At 41.8% G+C, this 25,221-nt stretch overlaps 1 protein-coding gene across 3 annotated transcripts in view; it reads right to left on the reverse strand.

Annotated features, from left to right (window-relative positions):
* Window positions 1-1,987: 1,987 nt before the first annotated feature.
* Window positions 1,988-25,221, reverse strand: part of MSL3 (MSL complex subunit 3) — a 48,481-nt gene continuing 25,247 nt past the window's right edge. For all 3 annotated transcript variants that reach the window (XM_067566138.1, XM_067566139.1, XM_067566140.1), the window contains one exon: window positions 1,988-7,762. In XM_067566138.1, coding sequence (XP_067422239.1) covers window positions 7,663-7,762 — 100 coding nt within the window. In that variant the 3' untranslated portion in view covers window positions 1,988-7,662. The remainder of the gene's footprint in view (window positions 7,763-25,221) is intronic.

The raw sequence follows: 25,221 nt of genomic DNA on the forward strand, positions 1-25,221 counted from the left end.
GCCTTCTACCTCTCTACCCCCTCACACAGATATAATTTATGCTTCCTCAGACTCACTTCTTCAGTTTCCTCATCTTGGCTGCCACCATTTCAAATCTTTTCTCAAGAGAGGCCCAAGAGTTTGTCAATGTGATCATTTTTCCTCATCTTCTCCAGCTAACACATAAGCCCTGAATAAACTTGGTCCCTAAGGGCATGTCTGTACTACATCTGGGAGTGAGCTTCCCAGCCCAGGTCAGAAGATTTGTGCTAGCACTCTAAAAACAGCTGTGTAGATGGTGCTTCAGCACTGCAGTTCGGGCCAGAGCTTGGACTCCGAAGTCTACCTCTCCACCAGGCTGCAGTGCCCAAACCTGGCAAGGTCATCCACACTGCTATCTTCAACCCCACTAGCATGAGTCTGTCTACCTGAGCTGGGAGCCTTCTCAGAGAAAGTGTTTTGACATATACTGGCACTGACTACTTCTCACCATTACTTGCAGCAGTTTCAAACCCAATTTAAAAACAGCTTTAAACTTCAACAGCTACAAAGCATTGTTTAGCCAGAAAACAGGGATCATCTTAGAAAAAAAACGTGGTCAAGATCTTTGGTACAAAGTGTGGATTTCACATGTATTGCAGCACAATTTGGATACAATGATGAGTCCCTTTTAATTTGCCCTTCCCCAAATCACTGAGATATCTATGGTTAATAATAAAAATGACCAGTAATTATAAAACAGTCTTCACTAGTTTTTGTTTTGTATGAACCCTTGGCTGTATCATCTATTCTATACCAACTGATAAACTAGTAGTCTTGATATTTTTCTTTCACTAGCATCTCAATCCTTTCCACGGGTCACTGATTAGCATGTAATACATTTCTCATTGTTATTGGTCTGAAGTTGGGTACTGTTGCTACCTTGAGTCCAATAGTTGGCTTTCGTTCCTTTAGTGCTAAAATTAGGGCTGTTCTATTATTGGTGCATGGGGGCACATGGGTAAAAAGAAACAGCAGAGATCCCGTTCCCCATCTTCCAATGGTTTTGTGTAGCCAGCAATGTGTGTGTGTGTGCTCCCTTAGCATAAGAAGATACTACTACCAGTATTTAGCAGTTCCTTAGAGGGTGGATCTAGATAGATTGGAGCCATATTGGCAAGAAAAATGAGAGTCTGGGAAAGGAATCCCCACTTACAACTTTCCTAATGGTTTGGAAGGAGCTGTTACCCAAGGTTATCTGATCCCCAAAGCTATAGTAAACTAATCTGTTTTCCAGGCGGTGTCAGGAAATAAATCAGTAGGGGCACAGCACCTCCGTCTGATGAATGATTGGTACATACAAGACTGCTTTCACTCAAAAATCCTTGTTTTTAAGTCTAAAACATACATCAAAACATAGCATGAGGCCACCAGTGGATTTGTGGCTATGACAACCTACACAGCATTGGTAGAGAGGGGGGAAAGAGGGAGAAAGCAGAAGCCCCTCCCTGCAACACCCAGCTCATGCTCCTGAATAGCTGTTACCAAGGGCAGCGAGAAGCACTGCCTTGGTGTTTGTAGTCGATGAGTGAGGCGCCAGAGGCAGTTCTTGGCAGTGGAAGTGCCTGCAGTGTTCAGTCACTGGGGCGCTTTCCTGGGCAGCTCTCCTGCTCCTGCTAGGGGCAGTGGGAGCCTGGAACTCAGGGATCCTGGGACTCCACAGGTGGCCACAGAGTTCCCAACCCACCTTTCCTCGGGTGTGCTCTCGCTGAAGGGGTGCAGGAGGCAGGGACAGAGACGGGTGGGTGCTTCCCACGTCTGCAGTTGCACTTGCTGTTTACAGTGGTGTAGCTACCGCAGCAGCTCAACAGCTCTGGGCAGCTGCAGGTCTGAGCAGTTCCCCATCACGATGAGAGGCTCCTACTCCATGACAGGCTGAGCACAAGAATAGGAGCAAAGTCCAGGTAGAACTGTTGTACAGACATCCACCTTTTACCAAAAAAGCAAAAGAAACAACAAAAAACACAAGAATGTGCAAAGCACTTTATTTGTGTTTAGGTCCAGTAAAGAAGAGAGAACTGTACATTATTTTTATTAAGAGTCTGCAAAAAAAAAAAAACCCTACATAAATACATTACAAATATTTGGACATGTATAAGCGTGTATTTGTTTTTCCTAAAGTTAATTAAGTATTTTAGGAAACACTGTCAGAGCAGCCACCAGCAAGAATTGGAGGCCACACTCTGAGGACATAAAAAAAATATGTTGCGAGAACCCCTGGTCTGGAAGCACCCCAGAATACAGTTACCCAAAGTCTGAAGTGGTATCAAATGACAGTAGCAAGTCTCAGGTGGCCAGTCTTTTTCCATGCTGATGGGGAGAAGAGTGTCAGTGTCTCCTTACTTATAGAAATCCAAAACTTCTCTACAGCTTCTCCAAAACGAAAAGTTTAAGCTATGTCTACACTGACGGCAGCAAAGTCGCCGCCGTCAGATCGGCTTCTCTGGATCGACTGATCAGTCAGTGAAGACCTGCTCAGTCGATCGAGAAATCGACGTATTAAGACCACCTTCTCAAGTGGCATAGCGCTGCGTCGATGGGAACGGCGCAGTGCAGTGAAGACGGTGCGCAGAACAGAAGCAGAGAAGTCAACGGGAGTTATGCAAGTTTTTTGTGTTGCTTGCGTAACTCTGGTTGACGGCCGCCGAATCTCCGAGGTAAGTGTAGACAAGCCCTTAGTTAGCAAGCGTTTCTTCAAACCAAACACATAACTCATAAGGGCCCCCTAACAGGCTAACAATCTCCCTAACAACAGTCTAGCAAGAATGAATAATAATTCATTATTCTATTTAACCAGCAAAGCTACTTCAGCAAGAAACTTACAAACACAGGCACCCAAACCAAGGTCAGTCATTCACTTTCCTCCTCCCCCCTCCCATGAATCTGTCCTTTCACTTTATCATCCTAACTAGGAACTCTGCAATTGCGCAGATGTTTTTGTTCTGTCTACCTAAGCCAAGGCCATATTTTTTTCTGAGTCTGTTGTGTCCTTGCTTCCAGCTTTTGGTGGCTAACTGCACAGGATAGCTGTAGGTTATATCACATCAATCTCTCTCGTAACACCATAGAGCATGCTCCCCAACCCAGCATCTTTTAAAACCTTATACTTGCCACCTGGGCTATACTTGCATGAGGCCTCCAGTCACCACTGCATGCATCTCACATCTCATTGCTGGGAACTGCAGTTGAATCTGTAGGACCGATCTTATTCCCTTCCCAGTTTTGCTTTACACTCCTTCCAAATATTTCTGTACATTTACAATAAATTATTTAAAGACATGGTAGGTGAGGTAGTATTTTCATTGGACCACTTTCTATTAGTAAATGACAAGCTTTCAAGCCACACAGAGCTCCTTCTTCTTTCTGGGCCAACACAGCTCGAACACGGCACACAATAAGTTACTTAAACAGTTATTTGCCAATTTTCTCTATACAAGTATTATGCTTCTTCCATGTTCTGGGCATTTATTTTTCTTTCTAGCCTTTGCCCTCCATTTAGAGACATTGTCTTTTTGGTTGTTGTTTAATAATATGGTGGTACAAATGGGCATCTGTAGTAAGTTTGGTGCAAGGGCAGAGGATTTATGTTTAGTGGGGCTCTGAAAGAGAGGAGCCTAATACCATATCCACAAGCAACTACAGTGCCTCAAGAAGCTTGAATTGATTATATACAATGTGTGTTTGGGCAATGCTAGAAAGAACATGTAATTACTGAACCCAGAAGAGACTGGAACTAAGGCTATGGCTACACGACAGCTTAAGTCAACAAATGATGTCACTCGGGGATGTGAATTAGCCATCCCCAAGCAACAATTTATGCCGATCTAAGTGCTGGTGTGGACAGTACTATGTTGAAAGGAGAGCTTTTCACACTGATACAGCTACCACCTCTAGTGGGGGCGGAGTAATTAAGCCGACAGGAAAGCTCTTTCCCGTCAGCTTACAGTAGCTACACAACGAGCTTACAATGGCACAACTGCATTGGTGAAACTGCACCGCTGTAAGCTCTCTAGCGTAGCCATAGCTTAAGAGTATTAAGACAATACCACTAGGCAACATATTTTCTCCTTGTTCTTATGATAAGCAAAGGAAACTGAAATATTCAGGAGGGGGGAAGGAACAGTATTAGTAACAATGTTACCACTGTATCAGAGATTCAAGAGCATCACAAGGTCATCTTCTTTCCTTCTTTCTACAGAAATGTAATTTCATTCTGATACACTGTTTATCTAGACCAGTGTTTCTCAATTAAATTTGGCCACGGAACCCTTTTGAACTCGGTAAGTAATTGCGGAACCCCCCCAAACTCTTAACAGTATTTTTACATATGGGGCCCAAAAAAAAGTCAAAATAAGCAAATTATATACAAACAACTAGGTCAGCGTTTCTCTATTAAATATAAATTAAATTACACTTACACTCGATACCTTCCGCCAAAAAAACTGGGACATCTTTCCTTTTTCGGCGGCGCGGAGAACAGCTGCTCGTGGAACCCCAACAGTGTTCCTGTGGAACCCCAGGGTTCCACGGAACACCAATTGAGAAACACTAATCTAGACAGTGTATTTTCCTCTTGAGATTAATATTCATTGCAAGTAATTTTCAGTCATAAAAATGTATTGTTTGCTCCATAAACTTATATATATCTTTTTGGCCATTTTATACAGTACAATTTTGTTTAAGCAACTACCTCTTGCCTGAAAACCCTCTTATCGGAAGCTGAGTTATGTCTCACATGTTTTCATCAAATAAATTCAACACATACACAACACACTTCACAGATTAATGGCATCCTGCTACAATATAGTGTTGACAACTCACAATTTTGCCAATTTTGTGATATTTTCCTGAAGTCCCAGCTCTTGGAGGCCTGTGATTAGCTGAGAATCTCAGATCTCATTTAAAAAAAGTTTCTAATGCTCATAGTTGTATAGAAAAACTTGACAACTTGACCACGTGTACTCTAGAAACTCCGAAAAACAGAAGGTAAACATCATTTTTGAGCCAATCTCATGACTTTTGGGGGCCTGACTCATGATTTTAGAACAACGGAGGATGGCAATGCTGCATATATATTGTGTGTGTCATACCACCCATCTGTCAGGGACTAAAATCCTAATGAAATATGCAGTTAGTTGCTGCTTATATCAATTGTACATTTCAAATTTTTTTAATAAAAAAAACAGCAGATATTTAATGCCAAAGTAATTAGATGACTGTGCACTAGCCACTTACCCACAATAAAAAAAATAAAATAAAATCCATATTAATTTTTTATTAAAAACACACATTTAGTAAAAACTATTCCTACACAGCCACATATGTGAAATCTAAACATAACCAAAGTATTTTGTTTGTTTTTAAAAAGAAAAATCCTTCCAAACAGCCTACAAAACTTAAGTAACCAAAATGCTCACTAACCTTCAATTACAGCAGCATTTTCAGAACCACTATAATTAAACCATAGGTATAAAAAGATAACCTACAAACCTCTCTGCTCCATTTGAGGAATATCTGGTAATGTGGTGAATAGCCTTCATAATCTGATGATTGGGGGGCATTCAGCACATATTGCTCCAGAGGAAGAAATTTTGTATGAAGATTTGCAGGTTGCCTTTAGTGTTATACTCAACATAAATCAACGAATACTTCAACCAGGCTCAGACATATTGCAGCAGATTTATAGCATGCAAGAGTTTGTTTTTATACCTGGGGGGCAGGGGGAGAGTGGGAAGGAAAAATGAGTTGCTCATACAACTGGTTTGAACCAGGCACTATGCATGCAGGTGCTACCTAAGCCGCTTCTCACATCACTGCCAATGTGCCACAAATAAAACCTGGAATACTCATTCCTGCCTATCCTAGGCAAGTGTGCACTTGTATTCTACTATGCACAGAAATTTTTGATATGGTCAAAAAGCCATTGAGCTCTTCTTCTTGTCTGGGTTTCTTTTTACAGAATAAATTTGCTATTTGCAGGTAAAAAGATGGTTTTACTAACTCGCAGACCTGCAAGTTCAAGTGGGGCCTTTTTAGTTCCAGAATCACAGGTAATCATTCTCTAACTCAGATGCTTCAAGGGAGGAAAGACTGGCCAGTGGTTGGGGCACTAGCCTAGGATGTGAGAGACCTACGTTCAATTTTCTGCCCAGGTTTCCTGCGTCTTTGGGCAAGTCACTTGCCTTTCTCTGTTTCAGATTCCCCATCTGTAAAATGGGGATAACAGCACTTCAGCTCACAGGGGTGTTGTGAGGATAAATACATTAATTATTAGGCACTCTCAGTAATGGAAGTACCCAAGATGGCAGAATTAACTAAAATCCAGTTCTGTCTAAGTATGGAAAGTTCCAGAGGGGTAGCCATTTTAGTCTGTATACAGCAAAAACAACAAGAGTCCTGTAGCACCTTAAAGACTAACAAATTTCTGCGGGCATAAGCTTTCGTGGGCATGCATCTGACAAAGTGGATTGCAGCCCATGAAAGTTGATGCCCGCAGAAATTTGTTAGTCTTTAAGGTGCTACAGGATTCTCATTGTTTCGGCCAAGTATGTATCATTAGAGGGATAATAGAATCGAGCTCATTCTCACACAGGTGCATGAGTTTTGCAGTGCCAAAGTAAAATTTGTCAGTATAAATCTAAGAGATGTGCCTCTGCTTTATGGACAGGGAAGAGAATTGTACAACAAAAAGGTGCCATTCTTACAGTCACTGCTCTCTACATAGTAATATTTAGTGAAAATATACTATGAAAGCCCAAACAAAGCCTCATTTTTGAGATCAGCCACCCAAACATCACACCTTCAATTACCAACCACTGTTACTTTATTAAGAAAAAAAAAAATTGCCAAAATAATTGCTGTCACTTTATTCACTCTATGCTTACTCTCTGGGAACTTGTTAGAACATCATGTTCTTTAATGCCTTAGAAATCATTCACAGACATGAGTAAGATGAATCACTGGTGAGGTCTGCACTCCTTGTAACTGTGGCAACCTAGTATGGGAAAAAGACTGATACCTTTTTAAAAAGAAAAGCAAGAAACATTTTTCATTAAGCCACAGAAAACTACTTTCTTGAGGCAGAGAGCATTCCAACAAAATAGCTATGCAATTTTCCTCTATATCGAGCACTTATCCTTCCGACCATGACCATTTCACAAAATGAAATGTGGGTTCTGTGTGTAAAACGAAATCCACAAGATGCCAGTTATGCATTCTCCTTATATAAGAGTGAAGCCAGTTTTACTTTTCATGCTGAAAACAGTTCATATTAAAATGAAAGACAGCATGAGGAATTTGTTTTCATGAAAATGTCCCACTGCTAATGCATCTGCTTCCCCCCCCACTTTTTAATAAGAACTGTATGCAGTCCTGTGCATTAGAAATCAGTGAAGGGCTTCTTCTTATATCTAGATGTGAAGCTTACATGCAACACTTGGAGCAATTCAGAATGCAATCTTTGCACAGCTCTGAAACAAGAAGTGGTCCATCTCTGGTAAGGAATCCAGCAGTCATAGAAGAGACTCCCTTTTCCCTATCTGAAAAAGGCCATTCAAATTCCAATTCATCTTCATCTTGTAGCTTTGTGACAAAGCAGCAATACCATGGGCTATGTACAGTAGGATTTATAGTTCACTAAAAGCTTCAGTAGATTGCCCGAGGATTCTTGGTGCTATAGTAGGCCTCACATGCAGCTACATAAGCGGACTCTGGGAAGAAGTCGTCATGGTATTCTGCTAGAAACCTGAGAAGAAAGCACACAGATTAAAATCATACAAAGAACAAAAAGACTTAGGTTTAAAGATGCAGTAAAATAGGCAGTGCAATTCTCAAAGTATTTTTAAGTTTAGCAAAGCATATGCTGACATATATAGTCCTTTATGCACAAGTTTCAAAGTGTAAAAGGTGCTAAAGTCTTACACACACAGTGAAGAAAATAGCCTTTCCCCTCATGCTTTCCAGTCTAAAGGAGATGGAAGGAGTTTGGCTCAAGCTTCATAAAAAAAATCCCCTGGCTATGTATTGAAAATTTCAGTGCAAAACAAAAGTTTCAGGAAATAAACATGTGAAAACAAGGGAATACAGCAGAAATGTTTTTGCAACTTTACCTGTAGTAGACACCACACATGCCTACTATGTGCTTTCACCTATATTTATTTTAAAAGGAATCTGATCTCTACACAGATATCTAATAAAAGCTAATAGTCTGCTTGTACCCTTGAAAATAAGTATAATCCCATTATCTGTCCTGAGAGCATTCAGTGCTTTCCTTCCTTTATGGATTCTCAATTCAGATACACTACCACACCACTCTCACACACACTTGTCCCTTTGAAGATACTGCAATTTCACAGCCATATCAATTTTTGTCTCCCTGCTCTTCTGAAACCTCTTGTTCTCCACCTTTCCCCATAAGAATAAGCCAGTTAACTTCCTGTGCACTTTCCCTTTACTCTTCCATGAAGTCGTGCAAAAAAAGGGGGTTGGGAGCCACATTTGGAACCCAGCTTTGATACAGAAACATGAAAGAAGCCCAAGCAGGGTAGCAGCCTGGAGAGTTGAGCCACCCAAACAATGGTGCAGCCACAAGCACCTGGGGAGATAGTTGCTAAAATTGACAAGATTTCTCTTCTCTGGGACACATACACATGAAACTGGGGTTGGGGAGTGGGGGAGTTTAGTAAACAAAACAAAAAAACGCATCCTCAGAAATAATCCCTGTAGAAAATAATCACATTTTATCAATTAGTATTTGCAACTATTAGCCACTTTGCACATTTGTGAGGGGGAAGGGAAATTTGGTCCTACTGTGGTTGGCTGTTGGACCTGAATTATCTGTTAGGAGCCATAACTCCAGGTTAGTCAATTTAGTATAATGAATACTTTTGTATATATGATCTAGATTTAAGTGGTACCAATGATGTACAGCGTATGATACATCAAAACTGTACAATGTTTCTTCAAACTTATTCCTCACTAAACTGCCTTAAATAAGGATTTCTTTTGATCTCATATGTAAAGAAAACGGAAGTAGTAAAAAATAATGACAAAGAAGATACTGCACACGAGGCAATCAAAATTTAAACAAGAATACATTAATTGCTAAAGCTCATAAGCTTATCTTTCATTTTAAATTCAAATAGACTACAGCAACCATGCAAAGGCGTTCTCTACAACACCTGCATTTACTTAAAAATTTATTCTGAACAGGATGTTATTTCTCTGGTTTTGCTTAAGCAAGCCCACTACTTCAATAATTATAATAAATGAAAGTAATAAGAGATAAAGACATGTTATCTAGTGAACATTTCTTTGATTCATCCCTATTTGTTTAGAAGGGGCTCTGCCATCCTCTGACATTTCATTCATTTTCACAGAAATTACAGAAATTACAGAAAGTCACCTGTGTAGGCTGGTAAAGCTCTATTTTGGACATAAAAGTCCCAGTTTTAAATCTTGTTGATGAGCCAAGACAGGGGGCTCATGTTTCCAAATGATAGGACTGTGCTTCTTGGGAGAGTAGATGGGAAAAGGGAATTACTTAGGAAGCTACATACAGAAGACAATTTTAGAATTCATCTAATGTAGCTAAATTACATAATGCCAGAAATAAGGTATTTGAGCAAGAAAGGGGAAAAGGATGTTCCTTTGTGTTTAAAGCAAGGATTCCAGAGGCTGTGTCACAGATTGATGCTGGGAAAGCCTATCAAAATGCATGTGTATAAGGGCCAAATTGAAGGGCAAACTTCATTCTGCTATTTCCTGACTTATGAATACTTTACCGGGCACGCTATGCTTTTATCTTAACTTTTTGTATGCAATGTAATATGCACACTCCACTGGTTTCACACTGGTTCCTATAAAAGCTATCAGGTGATTTCGCTCAGTACATAACAGGCTAGCACAAAACAGAAAGGCATATATAATTAGGGGGTAGATAGGTAGGATTGAAGACTACTATGAAAATTACTCTCAACTGAGGTTAAGAAATTATATTAAGTGGTTCAGCATAGTTACAGCTCTATTATTACAGATTTCTGTTCACAGAAATAATGACGGTTCCTATGTATCTGGTCCTGAAAGAATAAAAGGCTGTTCTTCACAATCACAGAAACTGAAGATACTTTATAATATATAAATGGTGTTTAGAGTACAGTATTTTGGCAGTTGCCAAGATGAATAAAAAGAGTAGGAACACTTTTATTGTTGAATAAAAACTAATATAGAACCAGAACTCTATGCAGTAATCAAGATTTGAGTAATCTATGTCTCCGTGTAGAAGCGTTGGCTCCGTGGGAGGCCACAGCGGCTTCCTACAGACTCGCACTTGGCAAATAAGTAGTCCTAATAGTCCGCCCTTAGGCAGGGTGAGCAGGCGGATCGCTCGGGCCCTCAGGCAGGGCGAGCGAACAAGGAGTCTATGGCTCCAACCCTTAGGCAGGGTGAGCAGGCGGATCGCTCAGGCCCTCCGGCAGGGCGAGCTATGGCTCCAACAAGGAGCAGGCGGATCGCTGGCTCCAACCCTTAGGCAGGGTGAGCAGAGGAGGCAACAGCTTCAGGTGGGGTCAGGAGAGCAATTCTCCTGGGGTGGCTAGGGAAAAGGGGAAGGGGAGGGGGACGCAGGCCCACCCGTCTCCACTGCGTCCCAGCCCAGGGCCCTAGTAGTGGCAGAAGCGGCTGCCACTGTGCCGGCGGGGCTCCCGCCGCAACACACCGGCTATAAGGCGGCTTCAGCCACAGGCCGTGGCTGTCCCTGGGCTACTTCCTCCCCACGGACCCTAGTACCTGCTTCCTCCGTGACACGGGGATAGTCCACCTGGTCTAGTGCCGTCAGTCCTTCCTCATCAATGGGGGGTAAGGCAGGAAGCTCCTCTTCAGGGGGCAGCTCCTCCAGGTCATTGGAGGTGGGGAATGGCTCGGCCTCGGGCAGCTCCTCCAAGTCCTGTCCCGCTGCAGGGAGGGGCTGGGCGGCCGGCAGTTCCTCCAAATCCGGCCCGGCCTCCGGGGGTGCCTGCCACTCGGGCTGCTCTGGGGTCTCAGCCCAGTCTGGCGGTCCCAGGGCACGGCCCCGGGCTCGGGGTAACTCGGCCCAGTCGTCCTGGCCGGGTTGTCTGGTCCAGCTCCTCGAGGGGCCTATCCAATCCCCGGGCCCAGGTGGGGCCGGGGTTTGTCGGCGGCGGTTAGGCTCTGGCCTCGGCCTCTGCTGGCGGGGCAGCACGTCTGCCTCTGGCAGCAATCTGGGCTCTACTGAGCTCAGGGGCCAGGCTTTTATCCTTCCCCTTCCTGTTGGGGCTCCGCCCCGCGGCTGCCAATTGGCCTGGCCGGGTGGTCCTATCACGGCCCGGGTCCCTTGTTGCCGGGCAGACTCCGGGGCAGGGTGTGAGCTGGGCCAATCAGGGCTCTCGTGCCCTTTCTCAGGCTCTGTCTCCGAGGGAGGCCACAGCGGCTTCCTACACTCCACCACATCACTAGACAACGCAGGTTCCTCTCTGCTAAGTTTACCAGGCTGCCCAACCAGTTAAAGACTTTATGCAACACTTAACACAGGACACCTGATGGCACTGTTTAAAAAAATATCCATTTAAAGAGTCAGGGGGGAAACTCTTCCTGCACCAAGAAAAGTGGTCAGTCATATGTACTATGCACTTGTTTTACTATAGGAAAATTGCTACAAAAAGCCTACTATAAATATAGTATTTTTAAAGCAAAGATGCTGAATGATAAAACATTACTGGACTTGGCTAAGCTTTGACTCTGTCCCTGGGATAGTTGGGTTGAGTAAAGAGTTGGTATGAAGCACTTAAACAGAACTGGGCTAATAAGAGTCCCTCATTAACTTTAATTCTGAATTTATGAAAGAGCAATTAAGTTTGCAGTCCACAAACAAAACAGGTGAACAAATTTCTAATGGAAGTGACACTCTCTTTGAATCCAGCATCAAGAGGTAGATACTAGGGTGAAGTAATTTTAAGTTACATTAATAAAATGGGAGCCTATATGAGGGGGATCTGCTTGGTTGAAGTATTCCAGACAGTAAACTTAGAAACTTTACTACATGGTCAATCCCCTCTTCACAAAGTCTTGACTTCTGCTTAATTAGATTTCTAATCCTCATTTGAGTTCTGATTCTGCCATATTTAGGCCCTGGAAGCATGTGATTAATTACTGTCCTGAATAGGTATACTTTCTTGAATTAGAGTTTTTACACTGAAATTAAAGAGATTATTCACCAAGAGTAAAGCATTATTCAACATGAGAAATGGCAGCAGAACCAAGCTCCTGACAGAGTTCATATTTGTTGGAAAACCACTTTTAACCAGCTCTTATCTTGCAATATTTCAGTTCACCTAAACGTCCCAGCTCAGTAGCAAACATCTTTTTTTAAAATATCTACAATATTCATTCCACATTTATCAACTGAGTATCTGAAATTTGTAACCTTATCACACTTGCATGAGACTACTAGTATCATAACCGCTTAACATTAATTGCACGTTAGCACAGACTAGTGGTCACAACTGACTAGTACAATGAGTAACAAAATTACTTGTTACTACCACAAAAATATGGCTGCAGAAGCCAGGAACATTTTTTCTTAAAGTCACATCTTCTGCAACTATTTTGATTTTCAACACAAAATAACCACACAAGATTTTTCTCATTTGTCTCATAAGATTAAACTCCTTTATACTTTTGTCAAATGTTGATCTGACTCCCTACTCGGAAAATATTCAAAGTATCAAAAGCAGTAAAGTTCTTTACTGCCATAATGCAAAAGGTTCAAGACTGCAGTACAGGAGGTAAGCTGCTTTACAATATTTTTAAAAGAAAGTTTTAAGGGATGCAATGGAATAGCCTGCCCACAGGATTTACTGAGAGTTTTAATAAGATTAATAGCTTCTAACAGAAAAAGGTACTGACTACTAGGAAAGCACTTTCCTATAATCTGAAAAGCCACATGTTGGATCCGCCAAGATAAATTTGAACTTTTTAGAAGTGTTATTTTAGGAACTCTAAATCCTAATGAATAAATAGAAGAAAAGTCATGAATAGGAGAAATGGTGAATAGCTGTAGCCTTCTGGAAGGCTTTCATGAAACAAATAGTTTTGACTGAAAGGTCATTTCCAGTAGAGAGGGTCCACAACATGGAAGACTAATTACTACTGGTTGACAGACACCAAGAATGTAGGAGGAAAAAACGTGAATTTACTCTTTTCATCAAGAGATCAGAATTATGGCAAATGGGTGGGGTAGCTCACACTGATGCCATCTTTTATTATTTAAACAGCATATCAAGGTATGCTAGGTGTCTCATACAACACAGACAGAAATCTGACACATCTGCCCCAAAGAGTTTACAGCCTGACAGCTCATTCATTGTATTAAACATGCATTGAAATTACACATCAGGGAAAAAGTAATTCTTACACTGTGCCCATGGTATCTGGCAGGAAGATTTCAGGTAGTTGTCATAGATGATGCATACTACTGATCAGTGTCATGAGTAAAAGGAGTTCTGGCACCAGCATGCACTACCTTACATTCATTAGCTCAGAAAAGCTTTGAGCAGTGGGAGTTATATCCAGTCCCATTTCAAAACCATCAAGTCCCCAAGAGAATTCCTGAAACACATGGAACCACTAAAGAAATTAAAATTTCTCTTCATTAATTGTGCTTATTTGACAATAGCTTTCAGCTGTTGTGCTATTGTCAGCACAACATTATACAGAATAATTCAAAGTATCTGGCTTTCATAGGTTATGTTGCCCCTCAGATGATTATGGAAAAATAAAGTCCAATACTAATAATCTCACCTCTCTCAAGTCACCTCTTCTCCTGGTTCTCCATGTATGAAATGCCTAATCCTACAAACCTAATTTCAGTGTCACCAAGTATACATGCACCTCTATGAATAGGGCCCTACCAAATTCATGGTCCATTCTGGTCAATTTCACAGCCATAGGATTTGAAAATTGGTCAGTTTCATGTTTTCAGATGTTCTCATCTGAAATGTCATGGTGTTATAACCTTGGGGGTCCCGACCCAAAAGAGAATCGTGGGGGTCACAAACCAGGTGTACAGGGGTCATGGGCTAGCCACCCTTACTCACTTCTGTGCTGCAGAGCTTCCTGCAACCAGAGGAGGCTCCTGGAGGTGGGTCCGATCTCCCTCGTGCTGATGGGAGTACCCCAGCGGCGGCTCCCAGCTACTAGTCCTGGTCATTATAGGACTGGAAGGGACCTCAATAGGTCATCTAGTCCAGTCTCCTGCACTTAAGGCAGGATTAAGTAATAACTAGAGTATCCCAGATTAGTCAAACACTTGTCAGTTCTTGGAAACCTCTGACAGATTCCACAGCCTCCCTAGACAATTTATTTCAGTGCTTATCTACCCTGACAGTTAGGAAGTTTTTCTTCATGTTCAACCTAAACCTCAATTGCTGCAATTTAAGCCCATTGCTTCTTGTCCTATCCTCTGAGGTTAATGAGAACTTTCACCCTCCTCTTTGTAACAACCTTTTATGTACTTGAAAACTGTTATGTTCCCCCCCCCCCCCCCCCCCCCCCGGTGTTCTCTGCTCCAGTTTAAACAATCCCATTATTTTCCAATCTTTTCTCATAGGCCGTGTTTTCTAAACCTTTAATCATTTTTGTCACTCTCTGGCCTTTCTCCAGTTTGTCCTGAAATGTGGCGCACAGAAGTGGACACAATATTCCAACTGAGGCTTTATCAGGGTGGAGTGGAAGAATTATTTCTTGTGTCTTCCTTAAAACACGTCTGTTAATACATCTCAGAATTATGTTTGCTTTTTTCCAAACAGTATTTCATTTTTGACTCATATTTAGCTTGTGATCAACTATAACCCCTCAGACCCCTTGCTGAATTACTCCATCCCAGGCACTCATTTCCGTGTGTGTGTGTGTGTGTGTGACTAATTGTTCCTTCCTAAGCGGAGTACTTTGCATTTGTCTTTATTGAATTTCATCCTATTTATTTCAGACCATTTCTCCAGTTTGTCCAGATCATTCTGAATTTTAATGCAATCCCTCCAAGCTTGGTATCATCTGCAAACTTCCAAAGGACTGATCTACACTGCCGACAGGAAATATACAAGTTTCAGTACGGAGCTTGCCTATCTCCTGTCAACTTATTAACTTTCACTTACCGTAGCATCTTCACTGCACTGCGTAGACAGGAAATGCCCTCTGGTTGACACAGCATTGCTCTTTTCAGAAAGGTGGATTAACTGTATTGGCCAGAGAGCACTTCCGGCATTGACTGAGTGGGTCTCCAATGCCCACTCAATCAATCCCGCTGCATCCATCTGTGGCGCCTGATGCAGTGCCCACAATGTAGACATACCTGAAGTATATTCTCTATGCCATTATCTAAATCATTTATGAAGATATTGAACAGAACTAGACAGCAGCAATCCCTGCAGGACCCTACTCAATATGCCCTTCCAGCTTGACTGTGAACCACTGATTACTACTCTCTGGGAATGGCTCTCCAACCAGTTATGCACCAACCTTACAGTAGCTCCATCTAGTTTGTATTTCCCTAGTTTGTTTATGAGACGGTCATGGCAAGACGGTATCAAAAGCCTTACCACAGTCAAGATATACCAAATCTACCGCTTCCCCCTATCCACAAAGCTTGTTACCCTGCCAAAGAAAGCTATTAGGTTGGTTTAACATGATTTGTTCTTGAAAGAGCCATGTTGATTGTTACCTATCACCTTATCTTCTGGGTGTTTGCAAATCAATTGCTTATTTGTTCCATTATCTTTCCGGGTATTGAAGGTAAGCTGACTGGTCTGTAATTCCCTGGATTGTCCTTATTCCCCCTTTTTATAGATTGGCACTATATTTGACCTCTTCCAGTCTTCTGGAATCTCTCCCGTCTTCCATAACTTTTCGAAGATAATTGCTAATGGCTCAGACATCTTCTCAGTCAGTTCCTTCAGCATTCTAGGATCATCATTTCATCAGGCCCTGGTGACAAAGACATCAAAGCAAGACAGGAAGGCTGCCTGGCCCGTGTGTGCCCCGGGGTCCCTGCGGCTCCCTAGATGCGCCCTGCACGGTGCTGGGAGGCTGTGGGGCCGGGTCAGTGTGTCATTTGTCCTGGCCAGGAGCCATGCAGCAGCCTCTCCTTCCCCTTCTCCCCCCCCCAACCACCTGCTTTATGCCAGCTCCGGCCAGGGCACCGCCGGGTCCACATGGGAGAGGGGTGAGGCTGGAAGGGGGGAGCAGACACTAGGCAGCTCTGCTTGGGGCCAGGAGCAGCATGGCTCCAGGCAGCAGGGCACTGCTGGGCCCACTTGGGAGAGGGGCAGCCACTAGGGATGTCAGTGTGGGGGCGGCTCCTCAGAGGGGGGCCTGGCCGGCATCCCCCCCAAGGTACGCCACTGCCGTAATGGGGGAGCAGGAAAGGACCTGCAGGGTCCCCCCTGCCGCTGAACACCCTGGCCAGGGCACTGGGCCCACAGCACATGGGGGGGGAGGGGAAGACTTGGCACCCCCTTCCAAATGATTGCCAACCCGTTCTAATGTATTTGTAGAATGTTTTCTTGTTACCTTTTATGGCTCTAGCTAGTTTAAACTCATTCTGTGCCTTGGCTTTTCTAGTTTTGTCCCTACATGCTTGTGGTGTTTTTTCATCTTCATCCTTCATAATTGGACCTCGCTTCAACTTTTTGTAGAATTTTTTAGTTTCAGCTCATTGTCAATCTGTTGGTTAAACCAGGGTGGTCTCTTCCCATACTTCCTATCTTTCCTCTGCAGGGGGATAGTTTGCTCTTGTGCCCTTAAGCGTGTCTCTTTGAAAAACTGCCAACTCTCCTAAGCTGTTTTTCCCCTTAGACTTGTTTCCCAGGGTATTTTACCTACCAACTCCCTAAATTTGCTGAAATCTGCTTTCTTGAAATCCATTACTTTATTCTGCTGTTTCCCCTCCTACCATTCTTTAGAATCATGAACTCTATTATTTCATGATCACTTTCACCCAAGCTGCCTTCCACTTTCATTGAATCATAGAAGGGTAGGACTGGAAGGGATTACTGATAGATTACTCTCAGTATAATTACAACCAAGATATGGCAAGTTAAGCACTAGCCTCAATGGCATCCCAGTTTTACCTTCTTACAGAAAGTGTTTTGAACGGTGTCAGGACTGGAAAGGGGCAGTGTTCTCTCAAGTGCCAGTTTTAATTTGAACATTTTCAAAGAGTCCTGTACTTAAAGAAAATTCATTTCTCAACATTACATGAAGAAATTCTCACTACTGTCTGTAAGACTGCTGTGCTGAGCACAATAGGTACAGTGTTCATTTAATGAAAAAACTGTCAAGTGTATATTTTCTATATTTCTCATTTCTTACTACAATATATTTATTCTCGAAAATTGAAATCAATCATGTCTAGAAGCAATCTAAAGTTTGCCTGAGAAGTCTAACAGAGTAGTATCTCATTTAGCGCATCCATCAGGCTGTGGGTAAATGTAGTGTAAAATAAGCTTCCAGACAAAAGTGATATATCAAAGGAAGTTTCTCAATCCAGGATAGACTGCAATAGCCCAAAAACTTAAGTGAAACTATAAATTTAAAACAATAAATTCATGTCTCTAAAGTTCAGAGATTAAATAACTGACTACATTAGAGATCAAACCATGTATGTTTAACTGATTTTTTTCTTAAATAAAATTTAAACATGGTTCATGCCAACAGCATAATAGCAAACTACTTATGCCTGATCTACACTAGCTAGTTAAAAAGGGGTTCAGGAACACTTTTGTACTGATAAGGAGAGACAGCCTAGATCTCCTCCCTTGTAACAGCCATAATTTAAAGAAAGGAGAGAACTTCAGCCTGCTACTCTGAACTGTGCAACTTCCCACAGATGTTCACTAAACTGTCCTCAGGTGAATAGGCTGCTTCTCTCTAACAACTCAGCTCCCACTTCTCAAAGGGGAAATACATCTCACTCAAAGTGAGGGGGAGAGTGAAAGGAGATTCCTTACTGAACATTTCACTAATCATCTTTCAATCCAAACATGGAAGAGGACAGCATATGCAATATGAGAAGACCAACCTGAAGAGTTAAGTTTTTTTATTCAGAATTTCTCTTCTGTTAAGGAATAATTTGACAATTAAAAAAAAGTTATTTTACCTTTAAAATTAAGGTTCTGAAGCTCTGAGTTTGTATGAATTATATTCTCCAGGGTTTCCCTTCTCTGTCCCACATAAAACTAAATACAAAGTGTACCCCAAAATTTCTTCCCTTTAAATCAGGAGATTGTATTGGGGGAAAAAAGATCCATTGGATTACTTTGGATTATAAGTACCCTAGCTGAATGGATGCTAGTATACCTGTTTAAAAAAAAAAAAAAAAAAAAAGCACTTTTGAATGGCTGGCTAATAAAGATAAAGGTCATTGTTACTGGGACAGTTACAGCACAAGTTCAGAATCTGTTTTACAGAAATTGTCAGAAATTCATCTGAAGGAGGAATAAGAGCTTCCTATAGCAAAAGCTATACTTAGGAAACTCTCCTTCACAGGGGCCCACAAATTAAAAACAAATATTTCCAAAAGTCTACAGAGTACATAGTAATTCAGCCTAAGAATACTAAAAAAGTATCCGTCTCCTTGGTCTGGGAAGCACTTCACAAAAATTGTTTAAGCAGCACCATGAAACAATTAGTTTTCTTTAAAATCTTGTAACTATGGCAATAGGAATGGAGTTTCGTAATTAAGGAAAATAGTTAGAGGCCTTTTTCTAAGATTTTGAGTTTCAATTTGAATGCACCAGCAGCTTGCTGATTCTAACCTCAACAGATAGGCTAAAATACATTGTGATGAAAGTTCCATCACATATGAGGGCCATAACCATTTAGTGCCTTAAAATGTAATGAGACTCAAGTTAAAATGGAATTGGATTGAGAGCCAAATGAAAGGATTTTCAGGAGCAATGTATTAACTCAATTGAATAGCTTTAAAAATTTAGGCTACTGAACTCTGTCAACATATAAAATCGGGAGTGCCTGTAAAAACAGGATGATAGTAGGTAAGCCTCGAAAAATGAAAGCACTTCTCAGACACACCATGTTTGTTAAGCAAAGGTTTCAAACTATCAATATTCTATGGATGGCATGCCTTTGGATACGTATATGTTGCCAATATTTGCTGTATTATTTCTACCAACTGCATCTGAGGAAGTGGGCTGAAGCCCACGAAAACTTATGCCTGCTGAAATTAAATGTGTTAGTCTTTAAAGTGCTACAGAACTCTCGTTCTCTCACTACAAGACACAAATACACATTTGATGTTAATATAGTGCCCAAACTTTTCAAATAAGGACATAGTGTCAAGGACATTTTATTTTATCTTTAAACAGTCAGGAGGGCTTAGATACTTTGATGATTGAGACCATATAAGGAAGACTGAGTGGGACAGAGGTACAGAAACTGCAATTTATACAGGTGTGTGTGTGTGTGAGTGAGAGAGAGAGATTGATTTCAAAGAAATACTAGGCTAGAAGCTCTGCTCAAGCTCTGCTCAAGCTCTGCTCATCACTATGAACCAAGAAGCAGAGTTTATTTTTTGAAGTTAAAATTTGAAATAGTTCAGCGATATCCATAATTAGGTATCGTGTTAGTGGTTAAGAGTAGAAATTTCAGCATGATAATTTGATGGAAGCCTAAGACAGATATGGATGTTGTCTGTACAAACGTGTTTGGCAAAAATTCTAGTTATCCACTTGTGAAGGGCAATTTTTTCCTTCTCCCCAATTTGTGTGTAAAATACCTTTACATTTTTTGCCCCTTGGTAAGAATATGCAAAGAAATTTTGTGCCTTGGCTGATAAGTGTTCATGATAATCTTTCAAGGATACTGTCTAACAAAATGCAGAGATTGTAAATAGTATGGAAATAAAGAGTTATCATCCAGACACGTAACTGAGATACAGCACAGCAGTGGAACAGGAACAGAAATAGCAGACACAATGGATTAGTTTAAGTGTCAACTAATATTCAATCCAAGCAAAAACAATATCCAACTACAGAATAATAGTGACCTGTCACAAGCATAGAATGGTAAGTAAACGTTGATTACTGTTGGAAGGTTTTACAAAATAAAAATAAGCGATCAAAAATCTGACTCACCAGAACTTTGAAGTTATACGTTTTCTCAGAACAATCTTGTACTGTGGTAAACTGTTACACTTTGGATTTGTTTTGTTTTCAATAAACAACATAGCAAAAGTCTTTTCATATGTTCATAAACTATATAGAAATGATAATCTTGAACAACTTCTGATATATTAGTTTCCATATAACTACTTTTCAAATGTGACTACTTTGAAGACACACAAAAAGGGACATTAAGAGTTTCATTCATTGTCTTTCAATGCCTTCTTACAAGATTTTTATAGCTACCAACCTTGCCAAACTTATTTTATTTGGGACCTAAAGTACAAGCTGGTTCTTTCCTTTTAATAAATTAACATCTTTAACAAAGATTCTGGAGATCATATTTCTTGCCTCAGTTATATATTTTGCAACCTCACTATCTTCAGATTATGACATCAGTGCAAGCTGTGCAGATGTAAGTCTATGTTCACTTATAAAATTTATTTCCAGGCCAAAATAGATGGGATATTAGGTGTGTGGTGGTCAAGAGAGAAGGTTTCTCACCTTGAGCAGTAACGGAGGTTCTTTGAGATGGTTGTCTCTGTGGATGCTCCACTTTAGGTGTCCATGCTCCCTGCGCATGAAATCAGAGATTTATGGTAGCAGTGCCCGGTTGGGTCGCACATGTGCTGTCACCATCTCATGCTGTTTTTGGTGATTACGTAGCACCGTGCAACCAACTGTCCCTCTGTTCCTTCTCTACCGTGGAGCATCTTTTATATCTATATACTCCAAAGTAGAAGGGAAGAGACAGGGTAGTGGAGCACCCACAGGGAGAACCATCTTGAAGAACCTCAGTTACTACACAAGGTGAGTAATCTTCTCTTCTTCAAAAGAGTGTCCCTGTAGGTACTCCACTTTAGTTGACTATTGAGCAATGGCCCTCAATGGAAGGAAGGGGCTTTGGAGTTGTTATGTACAGTTGATAAGACAGTGAGGCCAAATAGGGCATCTGAGGCTGATTGTTGTTCTATAGCATAGTGTTTTGAAAATGTGTGTATAGATTCCCAAGTGGCTGCTTTACAAATATCCATAATGGATACATTGTTGAGGAAAGCAATGGATGTTGAAACTGCTCTTGTGGAATGTGTGCGGGTCCCAATTGGTGCCTGGTTTTTTTTTTTTGGTAAGAGAAGTGAATACACCCTGATATCCACTTGGATAGTCTTTGTTTGGAAATAGTCTCTCTCTTTGATCACTCTGTTGTAGAGATGAAAAGTCTTAGTGATTTCCTAAAGCTTTTTGTTATATCTAGATAGAAGGCCAGTGCTCTTCTGACTTAGAGTGTGAGAAACGCTGCTTCTCTCTTATCCACATGTGCTCTAGGGAAAAATGCAGGTTAATGAATGGGTTTAAGTGAAAAGCAGATGCGACTTTGGGTAGAAATTTTGGATGTGGTCTCAGGATGACCTTGTCTTTACAGAAATTGTTCATGGAGGGTGAGGCCATTAGTGCACCCAGTTCTCCTACTCGCCTAGTGGATATGATGGCAATGAGGAAGGCAACCTTCATGGAGAGGTATAGTAGGGAACACATGGCAAGAGATTCAAAAGGGGGTTCAATGAGTCTGCGTAAAACCAGGTTAAGGTCCCATGTAGGAGCTGGGGTTTTGGTCTCTGGTTAGGTGTTTCTAATGCCCTTGAGAAATCGTTTAGTTGTTGGATGGGCAAATACAGTGGCCCCATCCACTTCGTTGTGAAATACTGATAGTCACCAGGTGTATTTTAATGGAACTTATGTAAATCTGTGGTTTTTTAGTTCCAATATGTAGTCTAATACTCATGATAAATGAGAGGAAGTTGGGTTAAGGTGTTTATTACGACACCACGTAAAGAATCTTTTCCACTTGTGAATGTATGCCTTCCTTGTGTTTAGTCTCCTGCTGTTCAGTAAGACTTATTTTACCTTGTCTGAACAGGTAAATTCGCTTTCTGTGAACCATGGAGTAACCATGCTTTGAGGTGCAGGATCGTCAGGTTGAGGTGATGGATACGTCCCATGTCCTATAAGAGGAGATGAATTTGCGGGAGATGTTGCAGTGGACACACTGCCATTTGCGAAAAAGGTAGGGAAACCAAGTTTGTCTGAGCCACATAGGTGATATCGGATGATTCTGGATTTGTCTCTCCTGATTTTAAGGATGACTCTGGCTAATAGTGGTATGGGTGGAAATGTGTACATAAGGGGCGCATACCATTTGATGAGATCATTGCCTAGCGAGTTCAGACCCAGTCCTGCCCTGGAGCAGAATTGTGGGCACTTGGTGTTTTGTGCTGTTGCAAACAGGTCTATTGCAGGGAACCCTCATTGACTGAATATGGTGTGAAGGACTCCGGGGTCCATTTCCCATTCATGGCTTTGTGCAAAGTCTCTGCTCAGTGCATCCACTGTTGTGTTCTAGCAGCCTGGGAGGTATGATGCCGTTATGTCAATGTTGTGGCTGATGCACCAATTCCAGAGATGTAGTGCCTCTGTGCATAGAGTGTGCGATGTTGTGCCCCCTTGGTGGTTTATGTAAAACATGCATGCCATATTGTCTGTTAGAATCCTGACTGATTTGTTCTTGATCATTGGGAGAAAGTACTTGCATGCATTCCATACCACTCTTAATTCTAGCTAATTTTTATGGAGGTTGGTCTCTAATGTGGACCAACAGCCTTGGATCGGGTTGTTGAGTAGGTGTGCTTTCCAGCCTATTAGGGAGGCATCTATGGTGATTGTCAATGTCAGGTCCTTTGGAAAAAAGGGATTCCTACACAGACATTTCCCAGGTGGGTCCACCATTTTAGAGATTCCTTCAGTTTGGTGGTATTGTGAGGAGTTTATTGAGGCTGTGCTTGTAAGGTGTGTAAACTGTTCAAAGCCATGCCTATCAACTTCTCATGTGAAGTCTAGCATGCTTAACCACAAAAGTTGTTGCTTACATGTGACCTAACAGTTGTAGGCACGGTCTGGTGGATACCTGAGGACGGTCTGTCACTGTAGATATTAGATTGGGTAGTGTGGGTCTGGCCTCTGCAGTGTTGAGGTATGCCCCGGTAAGTTCTAGTTTTTGAACAGGTACCGCTGTTCATTTATTTGTAACCCTAGGTTTGTAAATATGGTTATTGTGCTTTGAGTGGCCTCTAGCACTTCCTTTAGTGTTGACATCCTTATCAGACAGTCATCTAAATATGGGAATATCATGATGCCGTGTTTTCGTAGGTGTGCTGCCACCGCTGATAGAACCTTTGAAAAGACCCTCGGCGCAGTCAATAGTCCAAACAGAAGTACCCTGTACTGAAAGTGTTGGCTTCCTAAAGTGAACCACAGGAATCTCTTGTGTAATGGATGTATTGTTATATGAAAATGTGAGTTTTGGAGGTCAATCACCCTTCTCTAGCACTGGAATAATTGTTGGTTGTGTCACCATCTTCAAATGTTGGATTCTGAAAAATTTGTTGAGTTTTCTTAGATCTAGAATGGGTCTCCACCCACCTGTCATCTTCTGTGTTAGAAAGTAGTGTGAATAGAAGCCCTTCCCTTTTGTACTGGGGCGGTACAGGTTCTACTGCGCCTAGCTGTAATAGGTGCAATACTTCCTGTTGTAACAGGTTCTCGTGAGAGGAGTCGCTGAACAGGTATGGGGAAAAGGGGTTGGGTTGGTGGGATAGATATAAAGGGAATGGAGTAACCAGTCTTTATATACATTTCTAGAACTCATCTGTCTGTTGTGATGTTTCTCCAGACAGTCAATCTCTGAATGGTGTGGAGATATGTGTTTCCAGCGGTATCATTTTGGGGTGTTCCATGCTCTTGACCACACCTTCAAAATTGTTGCCTAGGTGTGGATTGCTAAGGTGTTGAAGGCTGGTTTGGCGTGACATCTCCTGGTTTGACAACATTGTTTACTCCTCTGGTCATACTGTCTATGAGGTTCTGCATTTGGTGGGTGGAATCTTTGAGTATAAAACTGCCTTGTTTCTTTTTATTTGCAGGTGTGTAGATTTTAGTCTTGTCCATGAGTTCTTGAGGGAGTGAAGAGACTTGTCAGTTTTCTCAGCAAATAACTTTGGGGCTTCAAATGAGAGGTTCTCCACAACTGACTGCATCTCTCTGGGAAAACCCAACAGATGGAGCTATGATGCACAATTCATGACTACTGACGTGGCATGGAACGTGCAGCTGTGTTAGCAGAGTCAAGCGAGGCCTGCAATGCCGTGCCGGTAATGAGGTTGCCTTCAGTGATGTTGGCCCTGAACTGATCTTTTTTGTCTTCTGGCAAGCTGTCAATAAAACTCGCCAGTTTGGAAAACATTGTGCAGGTGTATTTCAATAAAAGTGCCTCATAATTGGCTATTTGAAATTGTAGTGTTGCAGAAAAATATGCCTTGCAGCCGAAGAGATCTAGTCTCTTCCAATCTTTATCATACGGGGTTGTTCTGCATGGTTTTGTTTCCCCCTCTGCTTCACTGCCTGCACTACTAAACAATTTGGTGCAGGGTATGAGAATAAGAATTCACTGTCTTTAGAGGGGACATAATTCTTCTTGTCCGACATCTTGCACAAAGGTGATGCTGTTGCAGGTGTCTGCCAGATAGTTTTGGCAGGTTCCATGATGGCATCGTTAATGGGTAATGCTATCCTGGAGGAGGCAGCAGTCTGTAGAATGTTATACAATTTGTGTCGTGACTCAGATACCTCTTCAAGGGATATTTCAAGAGCCTCTGATACCCTTTTGAAGAGGTCCTGGAATTGTTTGAAGTCATCCTCCGTGGTGGGGGCGTTATGGTTTCATCCGGGGAGGAGGATGATAAATCCGGTGGAGAAGAATCCTCACGATTGGAGACTTCGTTGATGTCTTTGACTACTTCCTCTTGTGGCTCAGAAGGAGGTGGAGCAGTTGTTGGAGAGCATGGTGCCCTCAATCTTGATGGACTTACGGTCCTTGGATGTTGAGCCATTTACATGGCCCAGGGTCCCAATATTGCCACTTAAGTGGAAATGGGAGGCGGCACCTAGGGATGTCCATACC

This window comes from Emydura macquarii, unplaced genomic scaffold, assembly GCF_026122565.2.
Source record: "Emydura macquarii macquarii isolate MOO-44397 ecotype Brisbane River unplaced genomic scaffold, CSIRO-AGI_Emac_v2 contig_2734, whole genome shotgun sequence".
Classification (NCBI taxonomy): Eukaryota; Metazoa; Chordata; order Testudines; family Chelidae; genus Emydura; species Emydura macquarii.